Source organism: Erpetoichthys calabaricus, chromosome 2 (assembly GCF_900747795.2).
Source record: "Erpetoichthys calabaricus chromosome 2, fErpCal1.3, whole genome shotgun sequence".
NCBI classification, from domain to species: domain Eukaryota; kingdom Metazoa; phylum Chordata; class Cladistia; order Polypteriformes; family Polypteridae; genus Erpetoichthys; species Erpetoichthys calabaricus.
In genome coordinates, this window is record NC_041395.2 from 21,259,763 (window position 1) to 21,280,205 (window position 20,443).

The 20,443-nt window shown below is 45.6% G+C and overlaps 1 protein-coding gene across 1 annotated transcript in view; it reads right to left on the bottom strand.

Annotated features, from left to right (window-relative positions):
• LOC114645684 (ETS-related transcription factor Elf-5-like) overlaps nucleotides 1-20,443 on the bottom strand; it is a 73,038-nt gene that overhangs the window by 35,295 nt on the left and 17,300 nt on the right. Inside the window, exon 2 of the mRNA XM_028793508.2 lies at nucleotides 10,234-10,351. Coding sequence (XP_028649341.1) covers nucleotides 10,234-10,333 — 100 coding nt within the window. The 5' untranslated portion in view covers nucleotides 10,334-10,351. The remainder of the gene's footprint in view (nucleotides 1-10,233; nucleotides 10,352-20,443) is intronic.

Genomic DNA, 20,443 nt, shown 5'->3' on the forward strand with positions numbered 1-20,443 from the left:
ATCTGCTTTATAGTGTTAGGCCTGAATAACTCATGGAATTGTATTATAATAATTCATTACATTTATATAGCGCTTTTCTCAGTACTCAAAGCGCTATCCACACAGGGAGGAACTGGGAAGCGAACCCACAATCTTCCACAGTCTCCTTACTGCAAAGCAGCAGCACTACCACTGCGCCACCTGTGAGGACAAATGCTGCCCTCTAGTGGATGAAATAACATCATCCTGCAAAAACAAAAAAAAAATGACCATTTCTATGCGTTCTGTCACTTAATGGTAATGCTAAAGTAACTCATCAATATTCATGAGAAAGGCGGAGCCTCCGATGAAAAACATAATGGCAAATGAAAAGCCATGAAGGCAGTTTAACTCTTTTAGGGCGGATGTCGACTTTTGTCGACAGGAGGGGTTGAAGGCTGATGTCGACAAAAGTCGACATCCAGGGATAGGGGGCGACAATCAGCTGTTAATGGCGACAAATCTCACTGTCACGTCACAGGCATTCCCTCTGTGCTTGGAGGAATGCTAGACTCGTTAATTCGGCAACTAAACCTTGCGTGTGCGTGAGTTGCGAAATGTAAACAAAGGCAAGATGGCATCGACATGTGAAAAGGCAGCGAAGCAAGTGCAGAAAAGAAAACACTCGGCAGACGATGTTTTGCGCATTATCGAGGAGTTGGACTCTTGATTTTTCAGAATCGGATTTTATTGGCAGTGATCAGGAGATCGAGCAAGAGAGTGAGAAGCAGGCATCAGCTGATCAGACACCAGCCGATGCCGCGCCAGCGGATCTGCTGCCAGTTGAGTGCCTTCGCGCAGCCGATGCATCTACGGCAAGGTTCGCATGGGATAAATACACAGACATTGATCCGTTGAGAGCCGATCTGGCTACCGGAGTTTACAAGACGGCATTGCTTTGTGTTGGACACGACAGATCACCAGCTGCTGTACTTCAGGCTGCTCTCTCCTGATGCTGCTTTTCAGCTACTGTCAGACGAGACAAACAGGTAGGCAGAGATTTTTTTTTGAATCGCGGGCTGCGTTTGCATCGCATTCTCGTTTTTCAAAGTGGAAACCCACAACGAAAGACGAGATGAAGCGCTCTGTGGCATTACAAATAGAGATGGGACAGAACTGGTGATATAACTTCAGGGAGCATTGGTCCAAACGTGTTTTGTCCCCTGGTGGCTTAGGTACGTGCTGCTGCAAAGTTTTATTCACTTCTGTAATAAACAGAAGCAAATCCCATGGGGTGAGCCAGGCTATAATGCCATACATAAAGTTCATAAAGTTTCAGAAGATGAAAAGTGGTGACAATACGGTTTTCATGCAGGCAGAAAACTTGGTGGCAGTGGCATGGCATGATGGCAAATGGGTGACTTGTCTCTCTACAGTACACACTAACAATATATGTGAGAAAGTGCAGCAACAGACAATTGAAAAATAGGCACCAAAGCAACACGTATTGTAAGGAGTGCAATGTGGCAATGACTGAAATTGGCTGCTTTGAGCGAGATCAGACTTTGCTGTGTAAAATGTATGTGATATGTATGTGAAATCATAGAGTATGCAGGCTCATACAACATGCAAGACAGTAACATTTGTCAAAAGTAAATATTTTTTGTTGATTTGATATGTTAAACAATTGCTTTGTGTTCTTTTTAAAAAAATGTTAGTTTTTGGAAAAATATTCAGCCCTGGGAGAAAAGAAACAAAAAAAAAATTAGCCCTAAAAGAGTTAAGAACAACAGTAGCCCAATTTCCGCCAGCACCCTGTTGGCTAACAGTACTGGTGGTGGTCGTTGTTAACCCGGGGCTCGACCGATCCGGTATGGAAATTTGTATTGTTGTCCGTATATTGATTTGGCAAAATTTTATGTTTTTATCCTGATGTAACCCTCCCCATTTATCCAGGCTTGGGACTGGCATGAAGAAGCACACTGGTTTGTGCATTCCCTGTGACTGGGAATGAATACAAAGGCCATAAAACTACCGAGTCCACTGATTTGAGAGCAGGAGTTAAAGGAACTGAAATCGACATGAGGGGCATGTAATGTAATAATAATTCTTTGCATTTATATAGCACTTTTCTCATAGTGCTCAGCAATTGCAGGTTAAGGGCTTTGCTCAAGGGCCCAACAGAGCAGAGTCCCTATTGGCATTTACGGGATTCGAACTGGCAACCTTCTGATTGGCAGTGCAGATCCTCAGAGTCACCACTCCGCCTATAATAAAACAAGTGTTAAGAAAATGTAGGATTAAGGCAAATTTTGCAGAAAGCGTTGTTACCAGGGTGGAGCGGCAACATCGGAAACTGGCTAAACAGGGGAGTGGCTCCTGGAAAGTGGGCGGAGTCATAAGAGATACCGTTGACATCTTGTGGGACTCAGCATGTGTCAAGTCACTGAATCTGTCCGAGACTTCAGAGTGTCTCGCCTGCAGCTGGACTCTGCTGCCCAGTTGCTCCCACAGCCCATATGTTGGGTGAATGGCATGAACATCGGGCACCAACTCTGATGTTCCCACCTGAAGTCCACACCTGTCTTGAGGAAAATCCAGCTGGGCCTCCTCCGTTTGCACAAAGCTGGGTTGGCTTTGCCACACAGTATTCCATTCTCCCACTGTGACCCGCAGGGCTGCCTGGCATGATGTGCGTCACCTCTGCTTCTGCTTTCACTTATCTTTGATTTCTGAGCACGACGGCCGTTTTTCATTTTAATAAATACTTCGGAGAATATCACGTTACACAAGCTGCAAAAAATGCAGACCCACATTACTGGTTTGTCTGCTTTCCATTGTGATGTTGAAACTGATTATCACACCATCCGATCTTCTCATCTTGGACGTCATGACTGCCAGACAAGAATCTGTGAGAAACACCCGGGCACACGGCTTCACTTGAAAAGCATTTTATCTGCCTTCGTTGGAAATGTCTTTTTTTTTTCATTTTTCTTCACAAAATCAACCAGTTTTGTTTCGATTTTATTTTCTTTTTTATGACATGTTGTGTTAAATGAGCCTAATGTTGGTTTGCACAAGTCAGAGTATAAAGAAGGTGCAGGTGGGCCCTGGAGAACCGGGTTGACTGCATTTATTGGCCACGACGGCCTGCCAGCTTAGGCGCACACAAGCCGGATCAAACCGTGCCCTGAGGAATGTCTGCTGTCTTTCACACTTGGCTTTCACTCCTAAATGCAACCTCCCAGTCCATGCCATCCGAGTGATCCTAATTTGGAATAAGCAAGTTTGGAAAAATGAATCTTAGTAAAGCTGGGGGGGATGAAAATGAGGCGGCCGCTGACTTTTGAGGATCTCCTCAGTTCCATAACGGAGTGTGGCGTGGTGGCTCTGAGGTTAGGGGTCTGTGCCAGCAATCATAAGGCTGCCAGTTTGAATCCTGTAAATGGCAGAAGTGACTCGACTCCATTAGGCCCTTAACCTGCAATTGCTCTGTCTGGGGTATGACGTTAATCTCCATCAGGTCCTCCAATTTAGAGAGTGAACTTGCTATTTGGTAGTAGGATTGGCACTCCAGCCACCATAAAAAAAAAAAAAAACTCGCAGTGTTCCAGGGTGGTGCTGAGGTGTCCCAGTCCAGGTGGTTTGTCATGTGGTGGGTGCAGCAACGTCTCCTCAGTTCCACACATTCATTTATTCTCCACCTGCCATTAGGCGCAGCGACGGATCTCAAGTCTACGTGACTTTTGGCCTGGCGAGAAATTGGGCCCTCAGAACCCACTTACTGCTGCCTGCCAGGATCAAACTTACAGACTTGTAGAGTAAAAGTTCATTACTCAGTCGGCATTGGATTATTTACAGGACACAATCGAATAACTTCATTACACTAGCTGAGCAGACAGTAGAGACGAGATCATGAACACAACAGGAACTCGTGTTGGGATTAGTGGCCTTTACATGAAGCACATCACGGAACACTGAGGAACTGTAGAGGAGCGGGCAGAGCGGGGTCTTCTACCTTAGGGGACTGAGCTCCTTTAATGTGGGAAGTGACATCCTTAACATCTTCTATGACTCTGTGATGGCCATTCTGGTAACATCACTTCAAGGGAGGACCACCAAATCAACAAACTAATTAAAAGAGCAGACTCAGTTATGTGCCTCGTACTCTGGACCTCCTGGAGGAGAGTGCCATTATGAACACCACTGCACATCCTCTCTGTGACACACCAACACTGAGGACTTTCAGACAACGAATCACTCAGCAGAAGTGGGTGAGGAAATGCTAGGGGGGCTCCTTTATACCAACTGCAATACGTCTTCATAATGCCACACTGGGACTGGGACTGGCAAGACAGGAGTTATTCTGGTATGTGTTCAGACGATAGTGTATATGTGTGTGTGTGAGTGTGTGTATTGTAGATGCTGTAGTGAATTAACAGGACGCCATAATGGATGGATCAGGTGGATGAAGGTACATGTCGGTCAGGAAGTTCAGTCAGGGAGGAGGAATTATGGATGGACTGGACTGGAGGAGTCAGGATCTCAGGGACAATTCCTCCTCCAACACGCTGCTCTGGCTTGGTCCCAGTTTGCAGGGATGACTTGTAACTCAGAAAGGTGCCCCTTGTTGGGATCTTTGGGTGCTGCCAGTAGAAGACCTCCCTGTTTTATCAAGAATCTGTATGACCCCCAGGAGTGCGTCTTCAGTGTAATATTGTGGCACCCAAAGATACATAAAACGAGGGGTCTCACCTGACCCTTGGAGTCTCAAGTTTTCTTTGTTTTTAATTGAATTCGTTTTTAGTCATTTTGGTGTGTTTTAGACCCCAGTGTGTGAGAATATATACAGTTTATAGAGTTATCTATCCAGTTATACATTTATTTATTTAAAGATCTTCTGCAAAAAGTCAAATGTTTCCCTTAGGACAAATATCTATCTATCTATCTATCTATCTATCTATCTATCTATCTATCTATCTATCTATCTATCTATCTATCATCAGTGCATCCGGAAAGTATTCACAGCGCATCACTTTTTCCACATTTTGTTATGCCATCCATCCATCCATTTTCCAACCCGCTGAATCCGAACACAGGGTCACGGGGGTCTGCTGGAGCCAATCCCAGCCAACACAGGGCACAAGGCAGGAACCAATCCCGGGCAGGGTGCCAACCCACCGCAGGACAACACACCCACACACCAAGCACACACTACGGCCAATTTAGAATCGCCAATCCACCTAACCAGCATGTCTTTGGACTGTGGGAGGAAACCGGAGCGCCCGGAGGAAACCCACGCAGACACGGGGAGAACATGCAAACTCCACGCAGGGAGGAACCGGGAAGCGAACCCAGGTCCCCAGTTCTCCCAACTGCGAGGCAGCAGCGCTACCCACTCCGCCACCGTGCCGACATTTTATGTTACAGCCTTATTCCAAAATGGATTAAATTCATTTTTTTCCTCAGAATTCTGCACACAACACCCCATAATGACAACGTGAAAAAAGTTTACTTGAGGTTTTTGCAAATTTATTAAAAATAAAAAAACTGAGAAATCCCATGTCCATAAGTATTCACAGCCTTTGCTCAATACTTTGTCGATGCACCTTTGGCAGCAATTCCAGCCTCAAGTCTTTTTGAATATGATGCCACAAGCTTGGCACACCTATCCTTGGCCAGTTTCGCCCATTCCTCTTTGCAGCACCTCTCAAGCTCCATCAGGTTGGATGGGAAGCGTCGGTGCACAGACATTTTAAGATCTCTCCAGAGATGTTCAATCAGATTCAAGTCTGGGCTCTGGCTGGGCCACTCAAGGACATTCACAGAGTTGTCCTGAAGCCACTCCTTTGATATCTTGGCTGTGTGCTTAGGGTCGTTGTCCTGCTGAAAGATGAACCTTCGCCCCAGTCTGAGGTCAAGAGCGCTCTGGAGCAGGTTTTCATCCAGGATGTCTCTGTACATTGCTGCAGTCATCTTTCCCTTTATCCTGACTAGTCTCCCAGTTCCTGCCGCTGAAAAACATCCCCACAGCATGATGCTGTCACCACCATGCTTCACTGTAGGGATGGTATTGGCCTGGTGATGAGCGGTGCCTGGTTTCCTCCAAACGTGACGCCTGGCATTCACACCAAAGAGTTCAATCTTTGTCTCATTAGACCAGAGAATTTTCTTTCTCATGGTCTGAGAGTCCTTCAGGTGCCTTTTGGCAAACTCCAGGTGGGCTGCCATGTGCCTTTTACTAAGGAGTGGCTTCCGTCTGGCCACTCTACCATACAGGCCAGATTGGTGGATTGCTGCAGAGATGGTTGTCCTTCTGGAAGGTTCTCCTCTCTCCACAGAGGACCTCTGGAGCTCTGACAGAGTGACCATCGGGTTCTTGGTCACCTCCCTGACTAAGGCCCTTCTCCCCCGATCGCTCAGTTTAGATGGCCGGCCAGCTCTAGGAAGAGTCCTGGTGGTTTCGAACTTCTTCCACTTGCGGATGATGGAGGCCACTGTGCTAATTGGAACCTTCAAAGCAGCAGAACTTTTTCTGTAACCTTCCCCAGATTTGTGCCTCGAGACAATCCTGTCTCAGAGGTCTACAGACAATTCCTTTGACTTCATGCTTGGTTTGTGCTCTGACATGAACTGTCAACTGTGGGACCTTATATAGACAGGTGTGTGCCTTTCCAAATCATGTCCAGTCAACTGAATTTACCACAGGTGGACTCCAAGTAAGCTGCAGAAACATCTCAAGGATGATCAGGGGAAACAGGATGCACCTGAGCTCAATTTTGAGCTTCACGGCAAAGGCTGTGAATACTTATGTACATGTGCTTTCTCAATTTTTTTATTTTTAATAAATTTGCAAAAACCTCAAGTAAACTTTTTTCACGTTGTCATTATGGGGTGTTGTGTGTAGAATTCTGAGGAAAAAAATGAATTTAATCCATTTTGGAATAAGGCTGTAACATAACAAAATGTAGAAAAAGTGATGCGCTGGGAATACTTCTGGATGCACTGTAACTGTCTATCTATCTATTATATAGTGCCTTTCACATCTATCTATCTATCTATCTATCTATCTATCTATCTATCTATCTATCTATCTATCTATCTATCTACAGTGCATCCGGAAAGTATTCACAGCGCATCACTTTTTCCACATTTTGTTATGCCATCCATCCATCCATTTTCCAACCCGCTGAATCCGAACACAGGGTCACGGGGGTCTGCTGGAGCCAATCCCATCCAACACAGGGCACAAGGCAGGAACCAATCCCGGGCAGGGTGCCAACCCACCGCAGGACAACACACAAACACACCCACACACCAAGCACACACTAGGGCCAATTTAGAATCGCCAATCCACCTAACCAGCATGTCTTTGGACTGTGGGAGGAAACCGGAGCGCCCGGAGGAAACCCACACAGACACAGGGAGAACATGCAAACTCCACGCAGGGAGGAACCGGGAAGCGAACCCAGGTCCCCAGTTCTCCCAACTGCGAGGCAGCAGCGCTACCCACTCCGCCACCGTGCCGACATTTTATGTTACAGCCTTATTCCAAAATGGATTAAATTCATTTTTTTCCTCAGAATTCTGCACACAACACCCCATAATGACAACGTGAAAAAAGTTTACTTGAGGTTTTTGCAAATTTATTAAAAATAAAAAAACTGAGAAATCCCATGTCCATAAGTATTCACAGCCTTTGCTCAATACTTTGTCGATGCACCTTTGGCAGCAATTACAGCCTCAAGTCTTTTTGAATATGATGCCACAAGCTTGGCACACCTATCCTTGGCCAGTTTCTCCCATTCCTCTTTGCAGCACCTCTCAAGCTCCATCAGGTTGGATGGGAAGCGTCGGTGCACAGCCATTTTAAGATCTCTCCAGAAATGTTCAATCGGATTCAAGTCTGGACTCTGGCTGGGCCACTCAAGGACATTCACAGAGTTGTCCTGAAGCCACTCCTTTGATATCTTGGCTGTGTGCTTAGGGTCGTTGTCCTGCTGAAAGATGAACCGTCGCCCCAGTCTGAGGTCAGGAGCGCTCTGGAGTAGGTTTTCATCCAGGATGTCTCTGTACATTGCTGCAGTCATCTTTCCCTTTATCCTGACTAGTCTCCCAGTCCCTGTCGCTGAAAAAACATCCCCACAGCATGATGCTGTCACCACCATGCTTCACTGTAGGGATGGTATTGGCCTGGTGATGAGCGGTGCCTGGTTTCCTCCAAACGTGACGCCTGGCATTCACACCAAAGAGTTCAATCTTTGTCTCATTAGACCAGAGAATTTTCTTTCTCATGGTCTGAGAGTCCTTCAGGTGCCTTTTGGCAAACTCCAGGTGGGCTGCCATGTGCCTTTTACTAAGGAGTGGCTTCCGTCTGGCCACTCTACCATACAGGCCAGATTGGTGGATTGCTGCAGAGATGGTTGTCCTTCTGGAAGGTTCTCCTCTCTCCACAGAGGACCTCTGGAGCTCTGACAGAGTGACCATCGGGTTCTTGGTCACCTCCCTGACTAAGGCCCTTCTCCCCCGATCGCTCAGTTTAGATGGCCGGCCAGCTCTAGGAAGAGTCCTGGTGGTTTCAAACTTCTTCCACTTGCGGATGATGGAGACCACTGTGCTAATTGGAACCTTCAAAGCAGCAGAACTTTTTCTGTAACCTTCCCCAGATTTGTGCCTCGAGACAATCCTGTCTCAGAGGTCTACAGACAATTCCTTTGACTTCATGCTTGGTTTGTGCTCTGACATGAACTGTCAACTGTGGGACCTTATATAGACAGGTGTGTGCCTTTCCAAATCATGTCCAGTCAACTGAATTTACCACAGGTGGACTCCAGTGAAGCTGCAGAAACATCTCAAGGATGATCAGGGGAAACAGGATGCAGCTGAGCTCAATTTTGAGCTTCATGGCAAAGGCTGTGAATACTTATGTACATGTGCTTTCTCAATTTTTTTTATTTTTAATAAATTTGCAAAAACCTCAAGTAAACTTTTTTCACGTTGTCATTATGGGGTGTTGTGTGTAGAATTCTGAGGAAAAAAATGAATTTAATCCATTTTGGAATAAGGCTGTGACATAACAAAAAGGGGAAAAAGTGATGTGCTGTGAATACTTCTGGATGCACTGTAACTGTCTATCTATCTATTATATAGTGCCTTTCACATCTATCTATCTATCTATCTATCTATCTATCTATCTATCTATCTATCTATCTATCTATCTATCTATCTATCTATCTATCTATCTATCATATAGTACCTTTCCTATCTATCTATCTATCTATCTATCTATCTATCTATCTATCTATCTATCTATCTATCTATCTATCATATAGTGCCTTTCCTATCTATGTTGTAAAATAAGGGCGTCAACATGTGAATTCTTGTAAACAGTGGCGTGTTGCGTAGCCTCTTAATAATAATTCTTTACATTTATATTGCGCTTTCTCACTACTCAAAGCGCTCAGCAATTGCAGGTTAAGGGCCTCGCTCAGGGGCCCAGCAGAGCAGAATCTCTACTGGCATTTACGGGATTCGAACCAGCAACCATCCGATTGCCAGTGCAGATCTCGAGCCTCACAGCCACCACCCCGCCTTCTAGCACAGCAGCTTTGCTGAGTTGGCCTCCGACTTTTAGGATCCCGCTTTGCAGGACTCGGTCAAGTCTGTAAATGTGACTACTTCTCTTTATGTGGTGATTTTTGTGTAAGGCTTTAATCTCTTCCGGATAAGCTTGTAATTGACTGGGGCAGATGAGCCCCTTCTGTGCTTCAGACAAGTCTTCTAAAGAGAGAGGCGTTATCTTCCTTGTTGATTTATATTCCTTCATATGTTCGGTGATTAGTGTTGTTTGTCTTTCTGGGCCGTGTTCAGTTTGGCTGACCATACATCGGAATGCCTTTCTTTCATCCTTCAGATGCAGTAGCACTTTAGTTATTCAGCGTTGTGATTGCCGTCCAGTTTCTTCACTTGAATGTGACGAAAGTGGGCAACAGTTCAAGTGAACAGGAACGTCAATCAGCCGGTGCCATAGAAGGCAAAACCACAAAAGTGCAAAAGTTGAAAGAAGCAGAATGAGCAGAAAGAAAAATGAAAAAGCCGCATCCTCCCACAGAGCAGCAGCACTTCATGAAATTGTAAAGGGGGGTCGCCTTACACTTTTGCACTGATACGGAGGGACCGCCTCAAAAGTCACGTTTATGGAGCCACCAAAGCCCACAGGACTTCACTATGTTACATTGTGAGTCAAGAAAACAGAATATAACTTGTTATTTTTACCTTTAAACATGCTCATGTACGTCCGGCCATAGCCGCTGAAGTCCGTGTACGTGTCAAACTCATAGAAGGATAAGGAGTAATCTGCAGCGGAGATATCCATGAGTGAGCCAGACGTACACTGTAAATAAAACAAACAGAAAACGATATTATATAGCGCCTTTCAACAGGGAACACCGCCATCTGGCACCTTTCAAGCTTTTACATAAAATACAATTACAAAGCCTACCCTTATATTTGACACCGCAGCAGGTGAACTGACTTACAAACTGAGTCAAAAATGAGGATTGAGCCGATTACCGTTACTGTATATAGCACCTTTCAATAGGGAGCACCATCACACGACACTTTACAAGCACAGAGGTGACATAAAATGGTATACTGTTGGATAAAAAGCTTTCATTTGAAACTTAAGCAAGTGACGTGATGCACACGGTATGTCAAACGTCAGCTTTGAACACGTGCCCCTTAATTTATACAAGCTGCGCTACCCACCTAAGATGGGCTGGAATCTAAGTAGTCAACATAGACTTTTGCATTAATACCTGCTCTGCACCTTCTGTTAGAATGTATTTTGTAATGCATATACATGTCGGCCCACCTTAATTGTGGTTATATGGTTTGCCCAACCCGTGGATATGCAAAGACCGCAGACGCTGAGGATTTATATAAAAGCTGTCACACGCATGCGCATTGGGGACAGCTGATGGGCTCTAGTGACTGCAGTTCCGCCGCCGCTCCAACGGTTGGCGCTGTGTCCTAATGTCTTTCTTTCTCCCTCCCTCTACAGACCAGTTGACTGACAGCTACAACACCTCTGACATCACTTCCAGTGTCCGTCCATCTGGACCCGCCTCTTCCCACCAGAAGGGCCCAACACTGGAAGCTCCGCCATCTTGAGACCCACTTGTTTTGAACTCACGTCTGCAGAGACATCTCCACAATAATTGTGTGTGTGTGTGTGTGCTTATTTTTATTTAATTTTGCTGCAACCAGTTATGCAAGGTGGCCAGCTTGGTACCCCAATTCTTTATTGTTGTCCTCTGTTACAAATCATAAAGATGAAGTGAACACGAGGGCTGATATGGCGGGACAGAGGGGTCGGCTGGTCTTGGGTACGCCATGTCCCAGCAGCATCAGCCTGCACATCTTGTTTCTTGTGCGTATTTAGCAAGCAGCACAGCACTCAGGAGCTTCAAATAAGAAGTTAGGAGGCCATTCATTCAGTCCATCGAGCCTGTTTGTTGGGCTAATAGCTAAGCTGTCCCCGTATCTCCTCCAGATTCGTCTTAAAAGTTGTCGAGGTTTCTGCTTCAGTCCTAAATGCACTTCACCCTTCATTTCCATTGATGTCCTCAAGTATGGGATTCACTGTTTAGTTAAATGTGCTCTGCTGGATCGACTTTATCGATGCCTTTCAGAATTTTGAAGACCCTGATTAGGACCCCACGTAGTCTCCTTTGCTTGACACAGTAGGACATGCCCTCAAGTCCCATGATGCACTTGGCTGATCTCCTCTGCGCACCTTCAGGTGCTGCTATGTCTGTCTTTTAGCGTGGTGACCAGAACTGCACACACCAGTTTAGACGGAGGGTCTCACTAGGACATCACAAGTCCATCGATTCGGAGTCATATGAATACAAAGTGCAAATATTCATCCATTTTGTAAATTGCCTTTTCAGTTTAGGGGCACACAGAGTTAGCGCCACTCTCACCAGCACCTGGATGTTCAAGACAGGAACCAGGCCTGGATGTGGTGCCAGTCCTTTGCGGGGTACTTTGATTTGCAATAGTTAGTCAAAAAAAAAAAAAAAAACATTTTTGGAACGTGGACAAGATTACGCAAGAAGTTATTGTGTTACGCAAAGAAGACCACCGTCCAGATTGCTTTTCACCTGGATGGTCCTTGTTCTACCCCTATAAAGAAGTGCAGAGTCACCGCTGTGCTTTCGCTTTTCCTTTTCTCCACACAGTAAGAGGGCTCCTCTCCTTGGCAGGCAACGACACGCTCCTGGCCTTCAGGGGTGTAAACACAAGATTTTAATTTCTGGAAATTCTCACAAGCCTAAAATAAAACACAGAACTGCCTTGGGAAAATAATAAAACAAAACAAAATCATGACGGGTGGTCAACATCCCACCTGAATGTGGATCTGCTAACCACTGAAATGCCACATACTGAACCTTGGGCACTCTCTTTGGGTTCAGCTCTTTATTATAAAACTGGAATTCACAGGCCGCTGTGCCCATAAATGTGAACAGTGGTGGCACCACACCAAGTTTGTTTTACCCGGCACCTTTTATAAACCCTGCGGTGGGCTGGCGCACTGCCTGGGGTTTGTTTCCTGCCTTGCCCCTGTGTTGGCTGGGATTGGCTCCAGCGGACCCCCGTGACCCTGTAGTAGGGTATAGTGGGTTGGATAATGACTGACTGACTGACCTTTTATAAACCCATATATATATAGACCGGGCTAAATTGCCCACCATGGCCTCTTCCTTCCTGGCCCCCTAATCATCTCTTTTCTCACCACTTCACTACCTAACAGCTAACATGTGGTGAGCATACTGGCATAAAAATGGCTGCCATTGCAATAGCCTGGTGGGTACAGCACATTGGTGATGGTTGAAGTGGCTCCTAATTGTGTGTGTAAAGTGCTCTGAGTAGCAAGAAAAGCACAATATAATATGACATGATATGATATGATATGATATAATATAATAGGGCGGCACAATGGTAGCACTGCTGCCTCGCAGTTAGGAGACCCGGGTTTACTTCCCAGGTCCTCCCTGTTTGGAGTTTGCATGTTCTCCTTGTGTCTGCGTGGGTTTCCTTCCACAGTCGAAAGACATGCAGGTTAGGGGCATTGGAGATCCTAAATTGTCCTTGGTGTGTGGGTGTGTGTGTGTTTGGTGTGTGTGTGTGTGCCCTGCCCAAGATTTGTTCCTGCCTTGTGCCCAGTGTTGGCTGGGATTGGCTCCAGCAGACCCCCGTGATCCTGTAGTTAGGATATAGCGGGTTGGATAATGGATGGATGGATAATATGATATGATACAATATATATAATATAATATATATTGTCACACACGTGTGCATGGGGGGCAGCTAAAGGGCTCAAATGAGGGTAATTCCACACCAGACCAGGGGGTGGCGGACTGTGCTAATCCTTTATCTCTTTCCACTGCAGACCTGTTTTGGGAAAATCCTCCTGGCCCTGATGATGTCAATTTCCGGTCCTGAGGACGTCACTTCCGGTCACGACCCCGATGATGTCACGATCCCGATGACATCACCACCTCTGCCTTGCTTTAAAACTGCCATCTTTACCTTGCCCAGTCACTTCTGTTTTGGACTCCAGTCTGTACATTACTGTACAATTAATTTACCAAGTTTACAGCCGGGTTCAAGTACATGGGAGGTTGCCCCAAACCTTTTTGTGGCACTTTTATTGTTCTTTTGACAACAATGATATTTATTTTGGCGGACGGCCGGGGCCCATGCCTGGCCGGGATTTCTACACGCTACCGGACCTCCCTCAGAGCGCTAGATGGGTTGCAGCGGTGCCTAGGACTCCCGCAGGGCTCCATGGGAGTTGGAGATTGGTACAGCCCTGTTGGGTCCCGTGGGCACCGCCAGGGGGCGCTGCAGCAGACGCTGTGCCCTGGATTGCAGCCCTTTCACCACACCAGCAAGTGCAGCAGGAAATCCATCAACAAGCACCTGGAGCACTTCTGGGTGCCTTATATAAGGGGCCAGCAGACACTACTCTGGGAGCCAGAGTCGGGAGGAGGAAGACGAAGATTGTTGGGTGGAGTGGAGGTGAGAGAAGGAAATGAAAAAGAGTTGTGTATAGTGTGCTGTGCTTGTGGGAGACGGGGAAGACATTTCCCACAACGGAGAAAGAAAATAAAAGTCCTATGTGCTTACACTTGTGCCTCCAGCGTCTGTCTGTGCCCGGTTTGACCTTCACTATATATAAATAATAATTAATATTATTACAGTACGATTTAAAGAACCCGTATTTGCATGACCTACAAGTATAAAAAGTATTCACCGCCTTGGAAAATTTGACATTTCCTTGTTATAAAGCACAGCACCACTTGAAGTTCTGAAGAGCATAGCCACCGAGTGCCCACCCAGGACTTAGGGACATGTCGTACGGTGAAAGACTTGGAGAATTAAACCTGCTTAGTCTGAGCAGACGAGACTGGGGGGGTGTTTTGGGGCTCCTGATCCAGTGCTAGGAATACTAACGGTCCTAACTGGCTCCAAAATCTCAGCGTGACGGCAATTCGGCCCAACCCTTGGGGGGTTGTGCTAATTTAAAGAATTACATCTAACTTCTTCAGAATTTAGGAGAGCTGTCCTAACTCGCTAAGGAGCCGCCAGAAGATCAGGCAGAGATCCCAGGCAGGGTGGAATGTTTTGGAGATGTTGGGCAACAATGAACTCGTAACGAGCTATCAATGTAACAGAAACGAGATAATCAATCACATGATTGCTCCATCTATGCCGTGAAACCAGGCACTGACTGAAATGAAAGTGTAACATTACATGTAAAACATAGCTTTGCAATAGCGATGATTTGGGAATGTCCTAACCGAGCATTTCTCAAATTCTGTGGAAAACTTTACATGCCCTTACAGAGCGTGAGGTAATATGCAGATTTAGAGATTTTCCCCATCTCTCCATGTGAGGTAATATTAAGGCGAGCTGCATTCACACAGATCATCATGTACATGAAGATCACTGGCCAGGTGTAGATGAGCACATCTTGTGAATCACAAGCCATGTATGTCTCAGTAGTAACACACAGGGGGTCATGGATGGCAACTGTATTGCAGTAAGCCGGCATATCACCCCGAAGGGTTATTGACAGTGAAATGTCAGGCAGGTACGCTGAGATCTGCAGTCCACAAACCCCTGGAATGTTCATGTTCCACTTTACAAGCCCAAGAAGGTTCAAGAAGGCAGTAAAATGCACATAGTCGGATAAGATATGGGGGGATCATGGAGAGGGACACGGAGCAACAGAAGACAATTGGGACACTGGAAGAATGGATGCGACTTCGGAAACTGCAACAATAGTGATTATATTATATTATACAACCTCTGCTCCTTAGGGACAAGCTGACAGAGATGGGATTAGATTCATACCTGGTGGCATGGATCGTGGACTATCTTACAGACAGACCTCAGTATGTGCGTCTCAGGAACTGCAGGTCTGATATTGTGGTCAGCAGCACAGGAGCGCCACAAGGGACTGTACTTTCTCCGGTCCTGTTCAGCCTATATACATCAGACTTCCAATACAACTCGGAGTCCTGCCATGTGCAAAAGTTCGCTGACGACACTGCTATCGTGGGCTGCATCAGGAGTGGGCAGGAGGAGGAGTACAGGAACCTAATCAAGGACTTTGTTAAATGGTGTGACTCAAACCACCTACACCTGAACACCAGCAAAACCAAGGAGCTGGTGGTAGATTTTAGGAGGACCAGACCCCTCACGGACCCCGTGATCATCAGAGGTGACTGTGTGCAGAGGGTACAGACCTATAAATACATGGGAGTGCAGCTGGATGATAAATTAGACTGGACTGCCAATACTGATGGTCTGTGCAAGAGAGGACAGAGCCGACTATACTTCCTTAGAAGGCTGGCGTCCTTCAACATCTGCAATAAGATGCTGCAGATGTTCTATCAGACAGTTGTGGCGAGTGCCCTCTTCTACACGGTGGTGTGCTGGGGAAGCAGCATAAAGAAGAAGGGCGCCTCACGCCTGGACAAACTGGTGAGGAAGGCAGGTCTATGTTTGGCACGGAGCTGGACAGTCTGACATCTGTGGCAGAGCGACGGGCACTCAAAAGGCTCCTGTCAATTATGGAGAATCCACTGCATCCACTGAACAGGATCATCTCCAGACAGAGGAGCAGCTTCAGTGACAGACTGCTGTCACCGTCCTGCTCCACTGACAGACTGAGGAGATCGTTCCTCCCTCATACTATGCGACTCTTCAATTTTAACTCTTCAATGAACAAGGAAGACAGGAGTGAGACAAGATAGATATTGTGGAACGCTTAACTATTAGCTAAATAAATGGGTGCAATGGACTGTATGGTTTGTTAAATTTCTTTTGTTCAAAGTCCTTTGTTCCAGAAGCAGCCTGAAAAGATGGTGAAGTTTTAGGTTGGACTCCAATAGTCTTTGATGGTCCCTTCAGGCAAGGAACAAGGAAGAGCGACAAGAGTTGTCACTGGGATGCTAAACAAATGGGCTTGTTGGACAGAATGATCTCCTCTCGCTTGTCAATCACAGTGGACTTAAGATGTCCTTTTTGACACTGATCAACAGACAAGGACTCTTTAATGTCAAAGTGAAACCGGATTGCTGCAAAGCATCCTAAATTAATTACAAATATAAAACAGAAAACAATGGAACCACCAACTGATGATTCAACGTCTATTTTTTTTCCTGTCTGATGATGGGAATCAAATCATCCTTGAGGCTACTTGCCATTAATGAGTTAAAGGAGTGGATAGATGAGAGCGGCTTGTCTTTGAAGACAGATAGTTAACCAGAAATGTTAATTATTGGAGGGAATGATGCTGAAGGCAACCACAGTTTGTCATTATTTAACTCAAATGGAATCACCATAACTTTTACTTAAATCAGCCCTCAACTTTGGTGTTATCTTTGACACCACGTGCATTTGAAGCGCACATTACACAACTGTACAAAACGTGTTTCTTTCATCTTAAAAATGTAATAAAACGAAGGTGTTTTCTAAATATGCAGGATACTGAGAAATGAATTTGTGCATTCATTTCTAGTAGGATCGACTGCTGCGATGCGGTGTTCACTGACTACTCAAATCATTCATTATACAGCTTTCTGTTCATTCAAAATGCTGCTGCAAGAATAAATTACTAAAACAAGAAAGTATGAACTCATAACCCCAGGCCTCATGTTCTTACACTGGCTCCCAGTTAAGTTTAGGGCTGATTTTAAAAATGTAAATGTTTTAACATGTAAAGCTTTACGTGGCTGAGGACCTGCTTACTTATCATTTTTTATAAACCAGAGTGCACATTTAGATCTCAAGGTGCCAGCCTGCTTGTGATTCCAAGGATTAATAAAATAACAGTGGGAGTTCGAGCTTTTAGTATCAGGTCCCCTGAAGCTGTGGAATGGTCTACCAGCTACTATAAGAGACACCACTTCAGTTTCAGCTTTCAAATCCCAGCTGAAGACTCACAACTTCAGTTTAGCACACCCTGACTAGAGCTGCTGATTAGTTGTGCAGGCTGCATCTCTGTTGTTAGTTATTAGCACTAAAACATATTAATATGATAGTTCTAAACTGTTAGTAACCCCTCCCCTATTCTGTTCATCTTCTCGGTATCCTCATGTGGCACTTGGTGTCATTGCTTAACTATCTAGTTGTTTGCCTCATCTCTCTGTATATAAAATCCAACGTCTATCTGTATGTCTGTCCACTTTTCACGAGAGAACTCCTTAACGGATTGAGATCGTGTTTTTTTCTATACTTTGCTTAAACATTCCAGTTGATTTTGCGACTTCTCTCATCACACTAAGTATCATAGTTTGCTTGCAGGAGTGATTTATTCTCGCTAATCTGAGACAGAGGCTGCGGGCCAAGGTGGGGGGGAGGCGTGACGTCAGGAGTGGGGAGCTGGGCAGGGCCCTCCTCACTGTCCTGTTTCACGACTATGTCGGTGAAGCCACGGGGGATGGCTAGTCTCAGATAAAATAGCACTGCAATCATCAGGTAGGAGGGTCCTTTCATCTGATTGGCTGGCCCAGCACTGAATCAGTTGTAGAATGGCCAATAGGAGGGAGGCGACTATCTAGGACTCTGACTGTCTGGCTTGTCTCTGACTCCTTTTCTACACTCTGGCCGTGGTCTTACAATGAGCTGATGGACAGGAATTGTTCATTTTCATTTACTGTATTTACTCGTGTACCACGCGTCCTCGTGTAAGACACGCACCCAAATATTTACAAAGAAAATCACCAAAAAAATTTTCCCCATGTACGATGCGCGTTGTGATTGTATAGGAAGAGTTTAGGGCACGTTTTCTGTGAAATGCCCTTCTGTTTTTGCTGCATGACGAAAGAGTGAGCGAGTGAGTGAGAGAGAGCGTGAGCGAGCGCAAGAGAGAGCGTGCAAACGAGCATGAGAGAGAGAGAGAGAGAGCGAGAGACAGCGTGCGAGCGAGCATGACAGAGAGAGAGAGAGAGAAAGAAAGAGCGAGCATGAGAGAGAGAGAGAGAGCGCATGCGCGTACGAGAGAGAGACAGAGAGAGAGAGAGAGAGAGAGAGCGTGCGAACGAGCATGAGTGAGTGAGAGAGAGAGAGAGAGAGAGCGAGCGCAAGAGAAAGCGTGCAAACGAGCATGACAGAGAGAGAGAGAGAGAAAGAAAGAGCGAGCATGAGAGAGAGAGAGAGAGAGCGAGCCCAAGCAGAAGAAGTAAACAGAATCCATCCATTTTCCAACCCGCTGAATCGGAACACAGGGTCGCGGGGGTCAAACATTACAGAAACAAATTTCCTCGTGTATGATGCGCACTTGATTTTCTAATGCTAATTTTCGGGAAAAAATGTTTTAAATATGGTATATTAATTAGTTTGTACAGGGTGGCGCACGAAAAACCCAACCATCTCCGACTCCAACGTCGACATACGCTTCTTAGCCCATACACCGGCGGCTCTGAATCTGTGGGGCACGCCCCCGAAGTAACAAAAAAGGGGGTGCGAAGATGTGAAAAAAAGAAAACAAGAATCGAAAATATGAAAAATACATCTATTGAAACCAAAACAAAGAATGAAACTTTCCGTGAAAACGCAAGAAATAAGAAGAGGTGGGCAGTGTTGCCATATGTGGCGTAATTTCGGTATTGCAGGGAAATTTTAAACTTGTAGCGGTGTATCAAAATATAGGAATACATTTTATTAGGGTTTCAAAATAACATTAGGGGGGTGAAATTAAAACTGTTATGAAAACTCAGGTCGCAAATACTTAAAAGGTTGAGGAATGCTGCCGTACAAGAAATGAGCAACAGGGCCCGATTCTTTTTGCAGTTTGCAACTGACCCAGTCATACGCCACATCTTCACCAACTTGTTAATTCTGCTTTTTGCTGGTAGGTTTAGACCAGGAAACCTCTGTGCGAAAATGCCCTGCATTTCCTTAAAAGAACCAGAAGACACATGCGTCTCCACAATTCCAATCCTCTGTTGCAGAGAATACATCCTCCAGATCTCTTTCATGCACGTCTGTACCCACTGGCTCACAGCTGCCTTACTAATGCACAGTTGGGGCTGCTGACCCCGTCACGATCACGATGGCACCCGCCTGTATAACAGCTCGAGCCAGCCGGTCAGAGACAGTTCGGTATTTTTCATGAGCCACCCTTTGCTTTGCTTTAATGTGTATCTGAACTCGTGTGTCCTCATATGGGACAGTTCTGTATTTAGTGAGTGGTGTCATCTTTTGTGACATGTTGCCTTGAGAGATGTCATGTTGCTCGGTGAGGCGTTTTGTGTAAGCACAAAGTCATTGGTACAGTTGTATTGTATTTCTGAGGTGGCTGCCTGGCTCTATGAAGGGGATTACTTGTATGTTCTGTTTTGGGTGTTGCGTTGACCCCATTTTTTTGACACCCATTGCACACCCAACCAACCTGGAAGAGAGAGGGGAGGGGGGTCTCTCTCTCTGAATTGCCTTTCCCAAGATTTCTTCCATTTATTTTTTCCTATTTCTTCTTAGAGAGTCAATACTGGGAAGGGGTGGGGGGGGGTTGGGGGGGGGGGCTGTCAAAAAAACAGGGCCTGTTAAAGCCCCCGATGAGGCATTCCTTGTGTGATTTGCAGCTTCACAAGAAATAAATTGTTGTTGCTGCTGTTGGAACGAAACACATGCTGACTTTTTTCATTTCTTTAATTTCTTCTCTGCCTCAGTGACTTTATTTATCATCACTGATAAGGACGTCAGTACGGACTTCTTCATTTATTTATGAAAGAGTTGCGGAAATAACCCCCCCACCACACACACACACACACACACACACACACACCAGATAACCCAAGATAACACTTACTGACCGCCCACCAAACTTTGCACTGGCATCTGATAAACAAAAGAAGAGAAGCACAAGAGATCACCAAGCACCCAAGATCACAGCTGGGGTGTCGCA